The sequence below is a fragment of the Vicugna pacos genome, chromosome 32 (genome assembly GCF_048564905.1).
Source record: "Vicugna pacos chromosome 32, VicPac4, whole genome shotgun sequence".
NCBI lineage: Eukaryota > Metazoa > Chordata > Mammalia > Artiodactyla > Camelidae > Vicugna > Vicugna pacos.
The window spans coordinates 18,260,452-18,280,030 of NC_133018.1; the positions used below are offsets into that span (position 1 = coordinate 18,260,452).

The 19,579-nt window shown below is 39.6% G+C and overlaps 1 protein-coding gene across 2 annotated transcripts in view; it reads right to left on the reverse strand.

The window, feature by feature from the left end:
- Window positions 1–19,105, reverse strand: part of ATP2A2 (ATPase sarcoplasmic/endoplasmic reticulum Ca2+ transporting 2) — a 52,239-nt gene extending 33,134 nt beyond the window's left edge. Inside the window, exons 1-5 of one of the 2 annotated variants that reach the window (XM_006204861.2) lie at window positions 18,384–19,105; window positions 17,648–17,665; window positions 17,477–17,559; window positions 10,265–10,369; window positions 7,191–7,329 (exon numbers count right to left, since the gene is read on the reverse strand). In XM_006204861.2, coding sequence (XP_006204923.1) covers window positions 7,191–7,329; window positions 10,265–10,369; window positions 17,477–17,559; window positions 17,648–17,665; window positions 18,384–18,501 — 463 coding nt within the window. In that variant the 5' untranslated portion in view covers window positions 18,502–19,105. The remainder of the gene's footprint in view (window positions 1–7,190; window positions 7,330–10,264; window positions 10,370–17,476; window positions 17,560–17,647; window positions 17,666–18,383) is intronic. The other variant, XM_006204859.2, reaches the window with a different exon arrangement.
- Window positions 19,106–19,579: the final 474 nt, after the last annotated feature.

Sequence of the window (19,579 nt, forward strand, 5' to 3'; positions counted from 1 at the left end):
AGACTTTTTTGATATTTGTGTTTGGAGGTTCAACAGGTATGGATTAAGTGTTTGCTGACTGTTCAGTCAGGCTGCACCAATCCTTTTTTTTTCCCTAAAAGCAAAAACATCCATGTGGACTCCTGGCCCAGGTAAACAAACGATATAGCCACATGATCTGAATCTCGCATCTTTTGGAACCAGAAAGCTCCTCAGAAGAGCCTACTCCAATCACCCAAACCTGAAGAGGTTAAGCTCACCTACAGCATCATACGGACTTAGCATAGTGACAGATTCGTACATGGGTCAGTCATTCCTCTGCTTTATCTCTGTCTTTCCTTTTCCCCAACGGCTTAGAATGCCACATCATACATGTTACTAAATCTCATTACTCCAAGTTGACTTTCAAAAGTGACTTTTCTTCCCTTAAACAGTTACCAAGCTTAAGAACTATTCTTTTTATTGAATAAACCGTGAAACTGCTGGCACTACTGCTGAACATTTAGTCTTCATTTTAGGAAATATAAAACCAATTTCTCTAGACACTAAATAAAGCAAATGCAGTTTTATGTTAAGATTATGTCATTTCTAACACTTACATAATCTTAAAATATGATTTGCTCCAGAGTATGCTACAGGACAGAAGTCATCTGAGGATATTCATGTCCCTATGCTATTCGTCAACTCTGGGTTACCTAGATACATCAGCTTTGTTTCAAACAATTCTGAAAACAGTGGTCTTGAGAAGTCAATGACACACCTCCAGTGCCTATACTGAAACGCCCCAAATTCTGAAGGTAAGACTTTTATGACTATCATACCTTGATTCACCTCGATAATATCAGCAGAAAATACAGAACACACACTGATGTTCATTTCTCAAAAACTTACACCTGATTTTAGTACTTTTGGTTTCCATCTATTCAGAGAAATAGTTTCCGGGCATTAAGATAATACAAAATTTATCTTACTGTGGCCTCAGAAGATGAACACATGGTAACTGTAGCCATACTTTTACTTGCCAAATCAATTTTATTTGGCTCCTGTATTCTAGATTATTATAAGTTATACATAAGAATTTGCCACACATGCTTATACAGTGTCTCCTTGGGGAAAGGTTATTAGCCTGTATGGTATAGCAACATCTAAAATTTAACTCCCTTAACTCCTGATTGCATCTCCCCCTTAAAAAGCCACTCAGTCTGGTCTTCAGAAAGTTTAGCAGAACCATCCTAACAGATGCCTTCCAGAAGCTAGCCAAAAGAAGTTTCATCATCTGAAGCTAGATGATTCTTAATCCACCCAAACAGTGACTACAAAAATGTCTCTTTCCGCAAGTATCAAAATAACACCTCCATACTTCCTTCATCTTCAAAATAATTCACAATATTCTCCCATCTTTCAATTCATCAGGAAGACCCTCTTACAATTTGATAACTTAATGTAGGTCCACATTTAGAACTGAAGTTCATTTCACAGTTTCACAGAACTAGATTACTGGTTAAATGCCAAATTGCAGTCAATTAGATTACTAATCCTAATAAAAGTAGAAGTTAAAAAGCTTCAACATGCATAGTCTTCAAAGTCTTAATAAAATAAATAGCTATTTATCTGGCCCAGGTCAAGCAGTTACTTATGTTTTTTCAAAATGTTTCATATAATTCACTATAGAAGTCTTAGGATTACATCTGCCCCAGTTCAAGGACCCATCGGTCCTATTAATTTAGCAAACTACCACTTCTAATTTGGATATAAACATACAACCACCACGGGAAGTCACCAGAACAGACCAAACAAGAGCATACGGAAAACCCGAAACTGTGACCAGGCCTCCTTGACATGAAGAGGGCATCTATGAAACCCACAGCTAACATCACACTTCACGGTCAAAGAGCGTTTCCCCCCAGGACCAGTAACAAGACGAGGATGTCTATGTTTGCCATTTCTTTTCCTTTTTTTTTTTTAATTAAAAAAAAATTGGGGGGGGGGATTAGAGTTATTTATTTATTTACTTATTTAATGGAGGTACTGGCGATTGAACCCAGGGCCTCGTGCATGCTAAACATGAGCTCTACCCTCCTCCCCTTGCCATTTCTTTTCAACATTCTACTGTAGAGTAAAAAATAAAAGGCACCCAGGATGGAAAGATATAAAAATATTTGTTTTTAGATGACATGGTCTTATGTAGAGAAAATCTTAAGGAACCTCTTAAAAATTAGAAGAGTTCAGTAAGATTGCCAGGGACAAGATCAATACACAAAAATCAACTGTATTTTTACATACTAGCAAGGAACAATCTGAAAATAAAATTAAGAAAACAATTCCAATTACAAATAGCCCCGTCCTCACAAAACCCCAAAAAACAACAAAATATTTAGGAATAAACTTAAGAAAAGTAGCACAAGACCTGTACGCTGAAAACAACAGTTTTAGAAAGAAATGAGACACCTGAATAAATGGAAAGGCACCCCATGGTCATGGATCAGAAGATTTAATATTGCTATGAAGGTTATATTCTCTATAGAGTCAACATAATTCTTACCAAATCCAAACAGGCTTTTTTTTTTGGCAGAAATTAACAAATTAATCTTAAAATTTACATGGAAATGCAAGGGACTCAGAATACCCAAAATAATCCAGGAGAGAGAAAAAAAAAAAAGCCAGAGGACTCACTCAATAATTTCAAGACTTACTACAAAGCTACAGTAATCAAGGCAGTGTGGTACTGGCATAAAGACAGATACACAGATCAATGGAATGATAGTCAATTTGTAGTGGAAAATGGACAGAAATCAGCCCAGTACAAGTGCCTGGACAATGGAAACAAAGGTCTTTTCAACGAGCGGTGCTGATACCATTGGATACACAAATGCAAAAGAATGAAGCTCAACCCTATTTCACACCACAGACTAAATATTCAAATATTTAGATTACCCAACAGTTTCTTAGATGTGACACCAAAAGCACAAGCAATGAAAGGGAAAAAAATCCACCAATGGGACTTTATCAAAAATTAAAAACTTTTATGCTACAAAGGACAGCAAGTAAAAAAGAAACCTCCAGAACGGGAAAAAATTTTGGCAAACCCTATCCGATAATCAGGGTATGTAAAGAATTCTTACAACTCAACATTAAAGACAACCCAATTAAAATGGACAATGGGTTTAAACAGACATTTCTCCTAAAGATGATATACTAACAGAAAATAAGCACATGACAAGACGCTCAGCATCATTAGGAAATCAGTAAAGTGCAAATTAAAATCACAGTGAGATGTCACTTCATGGCTAAATTCAGAAAGACAAGTGTTGATGAGGATGTGGAGAAAATGGAACCTGCACACACTGCTGGTGGGAATGTAAAATGATGCAATCAATCACTTTGGAAAACAGCTGGGAAGTTCCTCAAAATGTTCAACACACAGTCACTACATGCTCCAGCGGTTCCACGCCTAGGTATAAACTTAAGAGGGTGACAGCGTATGCTCATGCAAAAACTGTACTCAAATGTTCACAGCAGCATTCCTGATAGACCAAAAGGGGCGAACAACCCAAATATCCATGAACTGATGAATGAATAAACAAAACATGGCACACCTGAATAATGGATTATTAAACTATTAAGAAAACAGTATAGCCATGAATGAAATATATGACACATGCTACAACATCAGTGAATCCTGAAAACAATACACTAAGTGAAAGAAGCCAGTCTCAAAAGGCCATCCCTAGCATGCATGATTCCAGTTACATACAATATCCAGAATAGGCAAATTCCCAAAGACAAGGTAAACTGGGGTAGCCAGGGACTGTGGAAAGGAGGGCAGGGGAAGTGACTGGTAATGGGTATACAGTTTCTTTTGCGGGGGATAAAGATGTTCTGAAATTAGACAGTGTTGATGACTGTACAACCCCAAATATACTAAAAAAACACTTAATTGTACACTTCGAAGGAGTGACTGTTATGGCATGGGAACTATTATCTCAATTAAGCTGTTCTAAAGAAACCGTGAACTGGGCCTCCAACAAATTAAAACATGACTGATACACATGCTGTGTGTACATCTGCTAAGTATACCGCGTGTTCTCTAGCAAATCATCTGCAGCTGAAGACAAGCAATAAACCAGTTTCAACTGTAACAGCACACGTGTGTAGAGTGGCTGATGGTTAAAAACCAAGCACTAGCTAGTTTATCGCTGTATCTGGCACACACCTGAAACTTAAGTTACTGACTTCAAATTATCTGTTTTGCACAGAAGTTGCACAATAAGCAGGTTTACATTAGCTAAACTTACTCTATACTTCTGATTTCATGTTTATTACTCACTGAGCACTTGTTACATGCTCAGCAACAGAGCTGCAATGGTCAGTGTGACACAGTTCTGCCCGTAAGATGCTCACTGCCTAGCAGTAATAAAAAGTTAATAAAAAGTTCTTATCTCTCTAAAACTGGGTATCACCTCTGTTCTCCATCTCTCAGAATGGACAGAGTCAAGAGCAGAATATAAGAGCCTCATGTCCAAGCACTGCACATGCTTTTAGGAATTAGCATGCAGTGGGGGCAGAGTTGGAGGAAAAAATGTTAAGTATCCTCCTAACGACGGACTCTTCACAAAGGATTCAGAAACGGGTGAAAGCGGCGTGGGCCCAAACATGCACACTGCTCAGAACAGTTACCAGGACTAGCAAGTACATTCACTCAAGAGGGGGATTTAAACTCATCTTTTAATATGTTTTTTGAATATTAAAAGGAAGGCAGTGGTTGGAAGGACCTAGAGGAAGGGAGGTAAAGGGAAATTGCTCAACAGTTTCAGTCTGGAAAGCTGAAACAGTTCTGGAGATGGATAGTGGTGACAGCTGTGCAGCGATGTGAACATACTTAAAGCCACAGAACTGTACACTTACAGGTGGTTAAAATGGTAAGCTTTGTATTACGCATACTTTACCACAATATAAACAAACAAAATCAGAAAGGGATACTACTCCCATGTCATACACACTGTGGCTCAGTCATTATCTGTCCTTCCTGAACTATCAAGAGCAACGTATAAAACTCTACATACAGGGAACAGCATTTCACAGTGAGCAAGAGAAGTCAGGTATAGCTGGGTTATAACCAAAGCTTTGCCACTGTTAGATTTGTGCGCTGGGCAAATTAATAAAGTACATAACATTTGCTTAACCACCCAAAAAGGCCAGGTAAGTTTGGCGGTATTGAAAACTGAAAAAAAGAGTCCTACATGGCCAGAGTACAGGGAGTGGGGTAAGAGGAAATCACAGAAGCAGGCGGGCACCATACAATGCAAGGTCATTCAGGTCCAAGAAGAATTTTGTATTTCTGGTGCAAGAGAGAAGCCACTGAAGGGTTTTAGCAGGTGAGTAAACACGACCTTTAGGAAACTCTGGCTGCTGTGCAGAGAAAAGACTGGAAGACAAAGGAAGCCAGAGCCTTGCTGAGACACAATGACAGTGTGAGGTGATGGTGGGACAGGCATGGTGACTGAGGAAAAAGAAGTGAACAAATTTGGGTGTGTTTTGGGGACAGAATCAACTGGTCTTAGAGAGTGAGAGAAGGAAGAATCAAGAATCAAGAGGACCCTCTGCATCACCACCAGAATTCCCTAACTCATGTGTGTGCTGTAAAATCCACTGTGACAAAAGGTAAAATCTGAGTAAGGTCTATAGATCAGATAACAGTATTTTATCAGTTTTTTTTTTTACTTAGATAATATTTGAGTTATATTTAGAGAATGCTCTCAATTTTATAAAATAAGCATTCAAGTGTTTAGGAATAGAGGCATCATTCCTGCAACTTACTCTCAAATAGTTCAGAAAAAAATGTGTGAATATAAAAGACACAGACTGAAAGAGGGTAATACTCATGTGATAAAATGTTACTATTTGGAGAATCTGGGCAAAGGCTATGTATATGGGAACTCTTACTATTTTTGCAACTTTTAAGTCTGAAATTATGTCCAAAATTAAGTTTAAAAAAATCCACTGATCAAAACACTTCATTCTGAGTTATACTTTTGTTAACACTATTAAGTAAGCTGTTAGGTCATTTACACACACTTTGCAGTCCTAAGTAATCAAAATGTTGGTATACAGGCAACACTCTTTTTCTGGGAAAAAATAACAACATTTAATGATAAAAGAATACCTATGACAGGTAATTTACTTTCAGAGGCTAAAACTGTAGAGCACAGGCCAAGAGACATACATAGCTCTCTGAATTTTCATTAAAATAAGTAAAACAATGAAGACAAAGCACACTTTCCCAAGTCAGTGTAAAAGTGTTACTATAAGACAATTCACAAAAAGAAAAATATTCTGAGCTCAGGGGTGTGTGATAATTTGAATAACCCAATGGAACGATTCCCCAGCAAAAAGATGAGATGTTCTGCCTGGCTCCAGGGGTCTTCTGGGCTACCTGAGAACATGGCATTGATCAAGGGCAATGAGGATATGGACCCCTTTGAGAACTGTGCAGAGCTCTGGCCTTGCAGCAGATTCATGGACTCTTAAGAGCCCAAACACAGACAGATCCCAGGCTGAGATCCCTGGCTCAGTGCAACATCAAGTATTTTTAAATAGAGCTTTTAAAGTCATGAAATTACCCTTAACCATCAACTTAGTTTGACCACTGCAAATATGACTTAATATTTGTGCCAAGAACCAAAACAAGAAAAATTATGTAGCCATTAACTAACAAACTACTCACTACAACTAACTGTCAAATCAAGACTAACTTCACTGTCTCCCCAGCACTGGTGCTCGACAACGCCCTAGAAGCAATAAGCACACTAATTCAAAACACCTTTTTTTTTTTAAATTCTAAATTCTAAATCTCTCTCCAGTAGTAAACATCAGTAAACGGCTGGAATCTCACAACAGCACTGCCAGTCACATACCATATTTACTATAATATTAGATATGAACAGGTCAGGACTTAGTCACACACAATTTTTCTTTCCTAAGTTTAAGATAAAAGATGTAGAATCAACATTTTATCAACAACACGAAGGGAGGGGCCGAAACACTTTGAAAGAATTTTACAGAAAACATGATTGGTCTGGATGGCACAAAAAAATCGGTTAATATAATTGATATGTATGAGCATAACTTTTAAAACAATTGTGAGTCTTGAGAAAAGGACTGCATTCAGATGTACAATCTAAAATAAAACAAAAATGACAAACTCAACTCACCAGCAATTTCTACAATATCACCAGGAACTATGTCTTTAGCTTTAATCCGCTGTACACTCTTTCTGTCCTGTCGATACACTTTGCCCATTTCAGGCTCATACTCCTTAAGGGCTTCGATTGCATTTTCAGCATTTCTTTCCTGTAAAAAAGAAAACAAAAGCTAAAAGTAGTAAACACAGCCTGCCACTGCAAGTACTTCTAGCCCTAGGAATCAAATTTTAGAGTTCCAATCTAAACTTAAAAAAAAGTAAAAGCCTCAAGAGATGCACATTAATGCCACTTGTAGTAAATAATTCACATCTTAAGGTATAAACACTAGGCCCTCATGATTTTGTATTAAAAATGAAGAGATAAGCTCCCTAAGAGGGGTAAGGAGATGAAATCAACAGAGAAAAACAGTTCTAGAACCTGCTGTCCCTAAGCACACTGCGACATGGACCACACCTTCAGCCACACACTCATACTATTAAGTCAACCTCATCTCCCATGAAAGGTGATGGATCTGGGACTGGACAGCCTAGGCTCATTCCAAGCTTTTCCACTCGACACCTATGTGACTGTAGACAAGTTACATGACACACAGGTTTACTGCCTACAAAACCAGAACACTAAATAGTACCTACCCTCAAGGGTTATGAGGGTTTACAAGCTATATGCAAAATGCTTACACTGTGTTTTGGCACAAAGTAAATGCTTTGAGTGATGAATTAAGAAAATCAAGTTTCTTCTCACAAATTCTAACTCTCTCTCCAGTTGTAAAGACCAATAAATGGCTGGAATCTCATAATAGCGCTGCCAGTCACATACCATATTTACCACATTATATATGAACAGGGCAAGACTTAGTCACACACAATTTTTCTTTCCTAAGTTCAAGATAAAAGATGTGCAATCAAAATGAGTCATGCTGAAAAAAAGCTAAGAGGGAGGGAGAGAAGGAGGAAGGAAAGAAGGAATGAAGGAAAGCAACTTTGCCAAATTTGTCTTCTCTCCTTTCAGAAAATAAGCAATTAGAAGTCAAGGAGCAAATGTACAAAGTACATGCCCAGGTAAGGTTACTCAATAGATGAAGGAAAGAATTTTTTCATTTCTCTCATATTTTTGCCCTCCAATTTAAAGCTCTTCAATTTAATATTTATTTGAATAAAGTTTATGCTCAAAATCATGTGATCTCATTTTTCACCTTGTGGCAAAAACTGTAATTTGCAGGTTTAGGGACTTTTCACAAAGACAATTCAGATGACACAAAACTAAAAGCTAATGATACATGTCTCAATTTTTATGTACGCCCCTGAAAAAGTATAGAAAACCCTAAATTTGCAAAATTCATGATAAAAATAATTTCAATCCCATATCCGATCTGCTTAAAGAATCTGCATCACCTTATAATTAACAGAAATACTAGAATATGTAACTCAAATTAATGTTACTGCTAAAAGGTCCTTCAGGCTAAGTTCAAACACTAAGGATATTGCAGAAAGAATAAATTCTGAGCATTGCTGCTATTCAGTTAGTCAAATTTAAAGCTTCTTATTCCTCAGGATTTTCTCCCCCTCAATTTATGAATTGTGCCACTTTTACTTCTTTCTTCTCTTCAGGTAGAGTTTAAGTGGACTGATCAAGGTTAAGAAAATTTCTCAGGAGCACTGTATTTTATCCCTACTGAAAAATCAGCAGAGGTACACTTAAACTAGAAGCATAAACCTGTAAGATAAATTATCTCAGACCCCAAGGACAAAGATGCCAATTAAAATCATTTAAAAAGCTTCCCCCAAATCAAACTAGCAAGAGGAGTATTTATAGTATTGGGGGTGGAAAAGGAAAGCAAATGACCATAGATTCAAATAGGTTATATTAAAAACAGATCAGCTCGGGCAAACAGAAATATACCTAACTTACTACAAAAACTTAGAAGACCTTCTAAGGTTTCCTTTGTTTAAAAGCTTACAACTCTTACCTCCTCCACTCAAACCCAAACAGGTCTAAATGTCATTCCTCAAACATATTTTGTACGTTTCTGCTCATGTTGCCCCCACTCTGAATATTCTCCCCAATCTCCACCCACAGAACTCCCATTTCTCCATAGTTCCAATTTCTTGTCAGCCTTCCTTGATGACATTGGTCAGAAACACACGCCTCCCCCACAACACTACCTTATACTATAGTCATACTTGCCCTTACTTCCAGAAAGCAAGAACTCTCTAGCACTGCTCGCACCATTCTGTATATTACGTAAATAGGATTAAGATCTAAGAATGTTAAAAAAAAAAACACAAATAACTAAGAATGTTATTTTTTTCTTTAAGCTAAGAAAATATGAAAAAGTCCTGTATAAACTTCTATAAAATTTCACTCTGAAATTCAGATCAGCCTGGGCCTGGATTCAAATCCCAGATACTCTTTGCATGTACTACCTGCAGGGCCTTTGATGAGTGAATCACTCTGAACCTCAACGTAACATCTGTCAAATGGGAGTATCTTCTGCCGTACAAAAATCACTGTAAGTCAGAAGTCTCAAACTAGCTATGTGCAGAAGACCAATCACGTGAATGTGTGATCCTACTACGTTTCTGTAGTAAAACTAGCTTCCACTCTGGGAGTAGGAAAGACCTGGGCACTGGGCCATTAAGGGAAAACAGCCAGGAGTATGCTTTGAAGGTAGAACAATTTAGGATTTAAACAATTTTTACAGCTAAATTCACAAATAACAAGAAAAAAAATCCAAGGAGAGAAAAAGAAAACACTGATTTTTCTGAAGTTTTTCACAGGAAGCAGCTAGGAAATATAAAGACAGGTACTGGTTCAAACCTTCTGGTTTTTCTTATGTAGCCTCTCTCATCTACTGTTTGTTCTTAACTCCATGCTATCATGAAGGATGAGCAATTTTAACTGCAAAGTACACATGCATAAAAGGTCTAAAATTTTGCCATTAAGTAAATTAATAGAAGAAAAAACACGTTTAGCTCCACAGGCATTTTTAGTCTGTAACAGACGAGGCAAAACATAACAGAAAGACTAGTAGTTTAAAATCACATAAACTACCAAAGTCCAGCACTGCAGTAATTTTTGCTTACCTGCCATACACCCACAATTGCATTGGCTACTAATATAAGTAAAATTACAAAAGGTTCTACAAAGGCTGTAATTGTTTCTTCACCTTCTTCAAACCAAGCCAAAACCTAAAAGACAAATAGCATATGTTAGAATTGCAATGTGTTCTTACGCTTTTACAACAGAAGCGGTGGCACTGAAGTAATTATAATATACAAAACCTCTTCTTACCATCCTTAGAAACAAATGGTAGCAAAATGTAACGACAATCAGTTTATGCCTTGTTCCCAATAATTCTTAAGAATCAAAACTACAAACTTAAAAAAAATTGAAGTATGGTCAATTAACAATGTTGTGTTAGTCTCTGGTGTAAAACTATAAACTTCTTAACAATACCCTTAAAAAGCTTATTAATTTTTTTGTATAATTGTTTTAAAATAATTTAAAAAATACTCTTAAGGGACTAAATCCCACATTTTATATTTTTTTCCCAGAAGAAATAAAACAAATTCCTGATTCTATTAGAGGAAACCATCAAACTTTGATAATTTAGTTAATATTCGTATCAAATAATATCTATGTGACATACATTCATAGCAAAAATAACTTGATTACTGTCTCAAAATTAGAGTATATAAACTGTTAACGTCCCACTTATTTTCAGTGGTGTTACTAAAGGTCGTTACTGCAAGGTTGCTTGGTGATCAGAATGTATTTTGAAGGTTATCCTCCATATGACATCCAGTATAGCAACACAGCACTTCAGAGAGGATGTTAAGTCCAAAAACGTTATAACTGGACACAGAACACTATCCCAAGAAAAATGAGCAGAGAATTAACTTCTGGGTCACACAACCGTAACTCTAGGTAAGATTTAAAAGCTGCAAGTTAAGAGAGCCACACTGTACTTTGTAACTGAGCAACTCTAAGATGGTAAGAGAAGATCCAACACAATGAATCTCAAAATAATAATAAAGAACATGGTAAAAGAAACATCTAAATGGTTAAAAATTTAACAACTAATTTTTGTGGAAAACTGCCAATCCAGAAAGGATGTTGAACGTATTTAACGATTCAATCTGGGAGGTATGATTTGCCTTTGCTTTTTAACGTTGCTCAAAATGTCTGCATATTTCACAATACACTCTTTTAATATTGTCATATATAATTTATGGCAATAATAAAATCACCCGATTATGTTTCTACTTAGTGGAATACTATAAGTAAGCTTTTACACAAATAGCAAACAACCCAGAAAGGTAATTATGGCAAGGCCCAACATGGGGTCTGCAAGTAAAGAGGGTAACAATGAGTTAACAAGAAATACCAATTTGCGAAGGAAAGAAACCAGGAGACACAAGGACCGGGTCCTGGCAGATGCCAATCACTACTGACAGCTAATGAACCAAAGCAGGCAGAAAACCAGAATTAATACAAATGTTGCTGCAAGCTTTCAGCAGGGCATTCCTGGTGTTAAGGCCAGGCCTAATGCCAGAATGAAAACTTCTCTAGGAAGTTATAAATTTTGATAGATGCAAGATCACAGCTGCTTTGATACTAGCCTTTCGAACACTTGCCAAGGAGAGCATATCAGAAATAAGAAACTTAATTAGCTCTTGGGGGAGAAAAATTGCTCAACTTGAAGAGTAACTAGGACCTTTCCAAAAGGTCAGTGAGGCATTAGCAACTGTAAGATAAGCTTCACACCTTGTTAAAGCGGGAATGAATTTCCCTCTTGGCAGCTAGGCCTGAGGAACAAACTTAAAGCAATATCCTGTACCAGCTGGAGCAAAGGAAAAGACTAAGGCAAGCAGTGACAGGATTATCAAGGCAAATCTCTACCTTCTAAGAAATGTGCGGTTCCTTTGCCTAAGTGATATTCATCAACAACATAACAACCCTCATTTGTACAAAATAAGAGCCTTTTCTCCCCCTACGACTTAATTAAAAAAAATTATTATTGTGGGGGGCAGGTAATTAGGTCTGTTTATTTTTAGAGGAGGTACTGGGAATTGAACCCAGGACCTTGTTGTACACACTAAGCACACGCTCTACCACTTGAGCTATACCTTCCCCTCGCCCCCTATGACTTCAAATGTTTATGTGTAAGAAACACAGGCACTCACAGTTCTTCAAAGGTTCTGAAGAATGTGTAATTAACTGCTTGATAAGAAACTAGTGGGCAAATTTCTTAGTGTGGAAGGATGATGCTGAACCTGTTTAACACTGACAACTACCAATTTTCCAAATACTTAAAAAAAATCTATTTTTAAACCCACAAATAACCCAAAGAATTAACTAAAAATGAAGACCAACCATATTTCATTTACTGCCAAGAACCAATCCAGTCAATCATGTTCAAACCACACTGTGCAGTCCTTCACGGTTTTCTTCTATTGAAAAGAAAACCTCTTAAGTAGAAGGGAAGATTATGCCGACAAATGAATGACTCTCATGAGATGAGGAAGGGTATAGCGAAAAGAAGAGGAAAGCTGGATGAGTGGCACGTTATGTCTTACTAGCATTATAATACAGACAGCTCATAATTACAGTTTACCAGAAGTTATACAAAACATATTTATACAGGGGAGAGGAGAGAGAATGTTTCTAAAAAATCTTTATTGAGAACAGGTTGAATATGACGGACTATTTGTTTGCATTTCCTTTTGCTCTACACTATCCCCAGGGGCCTAGAAGAGTCTCCGGTACATAGCTGATGCTCACTACATTATTACTGAATAGATGCATGAATGAATTAAACAAAATCTCATACAATGTCTAAGGTACAAGTTCCTACCTGGCAGTATGTGAACTAATTAAAAGAGCAAAAAGGTAACCAACCTCATCAACAATATCAAAGGGGAGTGGAAGGAAGGGCCATTGCAGTATAACTGTAGGCACAAAATGTTTTTTCTTTCTTTGCTTTGCACTGTTAATACAGTAACAGTACTTCTGGGGCTTACATTATTCAGCAAGTTCAAAGTTTCAAACTTGTCAATCCTATTCAAAGTAACCACCTGCTAGGCGAGGGTATCCTCTAATTGCTATATGTGTAAGACTCATCTGCATACATTGTGGTAATTTCTGACAGTACAGCCAAAAGATGCTAGAGAGCAGAGTTTAATGAGCTAAGCAAATTTTAACCCAACGTAAAAGGCAGGTTCTGGTGTAAACTAGGAGACAATCATGGTACTGTCACTCAGTAATCTATGATAATGTGCTGAGTTCTTAACAAGACCATAAAAAGAAAAAGATCATAAGCACAATCTTAAAATTGAGGGTCTTAAAACATATCTGAGGTCTGCATTCCTCCTTGTATCCTTCGAAATCTGCAATACCTTCAGGCACACAAACACTTGTTCAATGAAGGAAGAAATCACACGGAAAAAATTTTGTAAGAAGAAATAGAAATTAAACGTTTCACAAGGAAAGTATCACCAGCGTTATGGCAATTTTCTGGGATGAGAAACAAAAATTCTTCCAGTAATTGAAAACAGTATGAATTAGGCTATATATTCTCTTTTGATCCAGACACAAAGCTTATGTGAAGACACTTCAATAATTTCAGACTTTGTTCTTCAAACAAAACAAAGAAAAAACTCCATACACATTCACCTTTCAAACCATATTTTAAAGAAAGGCTGTAAATAAATTACTTATACCAATCAGTAAACTGCCCATTTTATCCCGTTTTTAAAATAAAAAATTAAAAGAAACACACAAAAAAATTTAAATCGCATTATCAAATGCTTCCTGAATATATCTGAGAAAACCAAAGTAAATGAATCTCATGTATTTTGAAAATGCTACAATCTCATCCAATTGTTATATCAAAAGCACTGAGACTCTAAAAAGGCATTAAGAATCCCTTTAAAGGGTCCAGTAGGATTGACACAACAGTGTAAACTGACTATACTTCGATTAAAAAAGAATACAAAAAATGAAACATTAAAAAAAAAAAATCCAGTAGGAAGAAAGAAATTATTCAAATGTAAATGAAAGCTGAGAAGTCTAAGAAAGTTTTATCAGCGTTTAGTCAATCCATGAGGCTGAGGTGGGGAAATCAGGGTGGAGGGTAGAGAAACTTATGCAAATTGTGTTACCACAAAGGACTTTATGATTCAGACAAATGAGACAAGATCCTCACGCTCGCCTCCTGCAGGTAAATGTCACCTTGGAGGCCTTTCCTAACCACCATATCTGAGAATTACACTCAGTCCTCCCAACTCCCCTGTTCTACCACTGCCCTCCTCCAACACCTTATTTTTTCTCCAAAGCACTTATATATTTTACTCTTATCTGTCTCCACTAGAATGTCAGCTCCAGGTAAGAGACTGTTTTGTTCAATGCTGTGTTCCCCAGTGTCTGTGCCATGTACTAAAGGCTAATGAAGCAGCGAAAGAACAATCCTTCCAGTTAAGCAACCATAGGATGTGTTATGAAGGGCAAAGTTGGTGACCAGGGAGGACAGAAAGACAGAGTGAAAGGATAGAAAGGTCGTGAAAGGACCTTAAGGAATTTCTAACGTTACTTCATATACAAATGGGAGATATATAGGTCACTTCTTCCAATCCAAGAGACCTTAAAAAACAAAATAACTATCTTGGTGACTATTACAAGTTAATTAAACTTTATCCCTACAGGTCACAAGTGTAAAATATTAAAGTTGTTTCCTACTTTCTGCCACAGCAAAATATTAACTATGGTTAACAGTTTACTACTTAGTTTGATATTTAAAATAAACCATTAAAGCCTCGTATTTCTCTTTAACTTGAGCAGAACCTGATGATGCGTCATGTATAGATTATAAAAACTGCCCATTTGCTCCTCTAAAAGAACATGTATACTTTACCGTATTGTTCCTGTCAAGGAAGAGTAAACTGACTACCACAAAAAAGACTCTGCTCTTTTGAAAGATAAAGAAATGAGGAATGAAAAGGTAAAGTACGATGCAGCAATAGTGCCAAACCCATGTGACAATCAGAATCAATGAAACAAGTTTCACATCGCAATTTCTAGATCAAACAAATCAAAGTAAATTAAGCAACAGTACTCCCGAAACAATAAATGTTTATATCTTTCTGTTTAGCAACCCATAAAGTAAAAATGTAACGCAGTTCACTTCCTAAGCAGTAACTCCATGTAGTTACCAAAAAGGTAACTCAAATTTCAACTCCAAAACACAGCTGTATAAAGCTGTAAAAGGCCAACATCCTACAACAAAATTACAGCATTTATTTTAAAACCCATTTGGAAATGCCTAGAAGCTATAAGCGCCTTCCTTCAAAGTAAAAAAAAAAAAAAAAAAAAAAAAAATCACATCATTACTTCAAGTATTAATATAGTCACTCAAACCGGCCACTTGAGATCCTATATAACCCAAATAGTCAACAGCTTGTTTACTGGAAATGATGCCACTGATGTTACAACACTGCCTTCAGTTACACACACACATGGTAACTCAATAAAAATTTATTTTATCTGTGGCATGTATACCCCAGCTGATTACCTTCCAAGAGGTCTCCAAAGACCTTACTGAACCACAGTATTAAAACCACGAAAGTTGAGACTACCTTAGAATTCTGTAGCCAGCTTAAATATAAATATACTAGTGCAAACATATCTGTTTTGTCCCATGACAATGTATGGAAACTACATGGAGTCAATTAAATGGCTCCACTCCTGCATCTTAGCTGGTAAAACAGCGGTCATTGAGGATTTTTTAAAATTAATCAAGAAAAACAGACACATAAAAGGTGTGGAGTGATTAACTCAAGACACTGAGTGGTTTGCTGTGATACTCTCTTAATTTTTTTCAATGAAAACCACAGAAAAGATTCATCAGAAATTAATTATTAATGGCTACACATCCCTTGGCTAACATTGTGCGATATATTAAAGTCTCATGGCAGAAACTGTGTACAGAAACTTTCCAAAAAGTTCACCTCTTGTCAATTTTTTTCCTTTACATAAAGTAAAGAAATGCCCACTGCTTTGTTTATTTAGTTCTCAAAATAGCCCTCTATGGTATGGTTGTCAATAAGGACTGAGGTAAATCCCTGGGGCTTGCATACAACAAACATACAAAAATGTAACTTTGAAGCTGTCAATCTTGCAAAGCCTGAAAAAGTATCGCACCAAGTGTCACTTCCCACCTTGGTTTTTATAAAAATAAAATACTGTAATTTAAGAACAAAAGGCATCTCATGCTATTAGAATTAGGGACATCTGTATCCTATTCATGACCATTTTAAGGAAAACTTCGTAGTCCACTGCCCAAGAAAAAAAAGCAATAAAAAATACTGAACAGAAAATAAATGTTAATAACCTAGAAATATCCTTGCCAACCCCCATCACCTTTCTTCTGCTGTAGTTCTCTGCATTTCACTAGTTTCTTAGCAACCATACAGGACTCAAGCACGTAAGTACATACAAAACAAGAAAAATTATTATGCTTTTTTTTTCTTTTAAGATCTAGAACTAACTGTACTGAACCTTGTTCTCTCAACCTAGGAGTCACTCAAGACAGGGGTCCAGTTTAGATAAATATACCACCCTAAAGGTCAGTGACCAAATTTGGTCAACAATAGTGCCATCACTGCCGTCATCATTCTTGTCACTGTCAGAAACAACTGTCACCTTGCCATTACCAGGAAGGGAGAGCAACTGGAATATTCCTTTTGTAAGTTCTATTTACAGACTACAAAGAGTCCAACATCATCTTAGTATGATCTTACACAATGGAAGAACTCAAAACAGAAAAGGCCTTCCAATAAAGAACTTTTTGATATTAAAGGCTGATAAACCACAAGAATTTACAAGACCTTGCCACATTTGGATATAATTTCTAACTGCACCGTAAATTTCAGGCATCCATTTATTTTCTGTGCACGAATGGCTTCAAATGCTTTGTTTCTAATTTTAAAATACCTAGGTTTTCCAAAAAACCGAAAAACACCACTACAACACATGAAGACACAGCTTAAAATTCCAAATACAGGGTGCAGGGTATAGCTCAAGTAGTAGAGCGCATGCTTAGCATACACAAGGCCCTGGGTTCAATTCCCAGTACCTCCTCTAAAAATAAATAAGTAAACCTAATCACCTCCCCCAATTAAAATAAATAAACCTCCAAATATAATGCTCGCACTCAACAGACATTAGTTTCCTGGTTTTCCATCTAGGTATATATATTCTCAACTTTTGTGGGAGAAAATAAATTTTTTTATACTTACAAAAGATATACATGCTGCCAACAATAAAATTCTAACTAGTAAGTCTTCAAACTGCTCAATTACAAGTTCCAGCAAGGTTTTTCCTGTTAGAAACAAACATATTTGTTGTAAATGTCATCTTAACAATCAGCACAAAGTGGGGGGTGGTAAAAACATGTTATGATTACTTACCTTCTTCAGCCGGTAACTCTGTAGAATGTAGAAATCCGCCAAGCAACATGTCAAAAGGAGGAGGGGAAAAAACATTTTAGCACTGTCCTTACAAAAAGAATTATTAAATTATCACTGTCTTTTCAAAGAGATACCTAGGTATATGAACATTCAACCATTTTTAATGTAAACCATACTAAAAGAGTACCCCAAGAAAAAAATGCAGTATTTGTTGCATCGGTCTACTCCAAAACGTGGAATCTCATGGCCACCTAAACAGGGCTCCTGAAACAAGGAGTCATTTCAGCTCTGTCATCACTTCAGCCAGATGTGCAAGTTTGGGTAGTACAGGAACCGTCAGAGGCATTCTCAACTAGTGACGCCTCATAAACCGGCTGGGGACGAGAAAATGTCTCGCAGGGCTGAATCCAGCTGCAGGAGACTCATCCCTCCCTCCGCCGGGGCCAGCTGCTGCTGGTGAGAGGCCGCCAAGCTAGCCGCGTGCGGAGAAGGTCAAGGGCTGGAACCACGCTGGAACCACGAGGAGGTCGAGAGGAAGCGCAGACCCGACCCCAGCGGCCCCCGCCTGCAAGCCTTCTCCCGCAGGGCGGGCGCGCGGGCTCAACCCGCCGCCTGCAGCCCTCGGCGGGCGCGGAGCCGAAACCCACGAGGTGGAGCCCGGTCAGCCATCTTCCCTGGCTCTCGGGCCCGCGCCGAGCCGCGCGGGGCCCCTGCACCCCCGGCGCCGGGCACCTACCGTTGGAGCCCCATTTCTCCTTGAGCTTCTTGACCTGCTCCAGGCTCAGTCCTGTGCTCTCGTTGACGCCGAAGTGGCCCAGCACCTCCTCCACCGTCTTTGTGTGCGCGTTCTCCATGGCTGCGGGGGCCCAGCCGGCCTCGCCTCCAGTCCCCGCGGCCTCCTCGCCTCCGCCTCGCACTCGGGCCGCGGGCTTGTGCCACCCCGGGCGCCCAGGAGCGGACTGGCCTCTCCCCCTCCTTCTCCTCCTCCAGCCGCTTCCGCCTCGCCCGGCGCTGAATCACCCCGCGCCCCCTCCCCCAGACAACCACCCCTCTCGCTGCCCGGCCCTCGCCGGCGCCCGCCCCGGGCTCAGCTGGAGGGGGGGGGCTCCCGACCCTCCCTCCCTTGGTCAGAAGGGAGGGCCTCCTTCACTCTCAACCGCCCGCAGGGAGCGCAGGCCGCGGCCCCCGAGCCCCCTCCCCGTTCTCTTCAGGTGATTCTCGGCCCCGCCCGGGCTGGAGGAGGGGGCGCTAGGCCGACCCCTGAGAGCGGAACGGAGCGAGGGAGGCGAGCCGGCGGGGTGGTGCGCAGCACGCTCGCCCTCTTCCCTCAGCTCCGCACCCCCGACAGCAGCGGAGGAAACTGCGGCGGCGGAGGAGGTGGCGTCGGGGACGGCTCCGCGGCGGCTGCTCTAATAGCATTTATCCGCCGCTGCCTCCCCTCTCGCCGCCGCCGCGGCATGTGGACGCCGCTCATTGGCCGAGAGGGCCCAGCGCGGCGCGGACGGCGCGGCCCCGCCCCCTCCCTCCGGCTCCCTCCCTCCCGCGCGACTAGCGCCCACGCGGCCGCGCAAGCCCCGCCCCCTCCCGCGCACCGCCCCCAGGAACCCGGATCGAGGCCGGCGCGCGCCGCGCCCGCGGACTGCGCTCTGCGGCCGGCGGGCCCGCAGAGGGCGAGCTTTGGACCCCGGTCTGGCTCTTGCGGTTCTGGATCTGCGCCTCTCCAACCACCTGCAGACGTAGAACCCAGGGAGTGGCGGGCTCACGGTGGGCTCCCTGCATTCACTGCCCCGAGGGAACTGCCTGCCCTTCAGGGTTGGCCTTGGGCTGGGGTGGGTGACTGGGAAGGCGAGGCGGAAGGAACCTAAGAATTCGGTCCCCACGGAGCTTCTTGAAGCGCCCTGGGGTTAGTGTCCTCGTCTCGCCCCCTCGCCC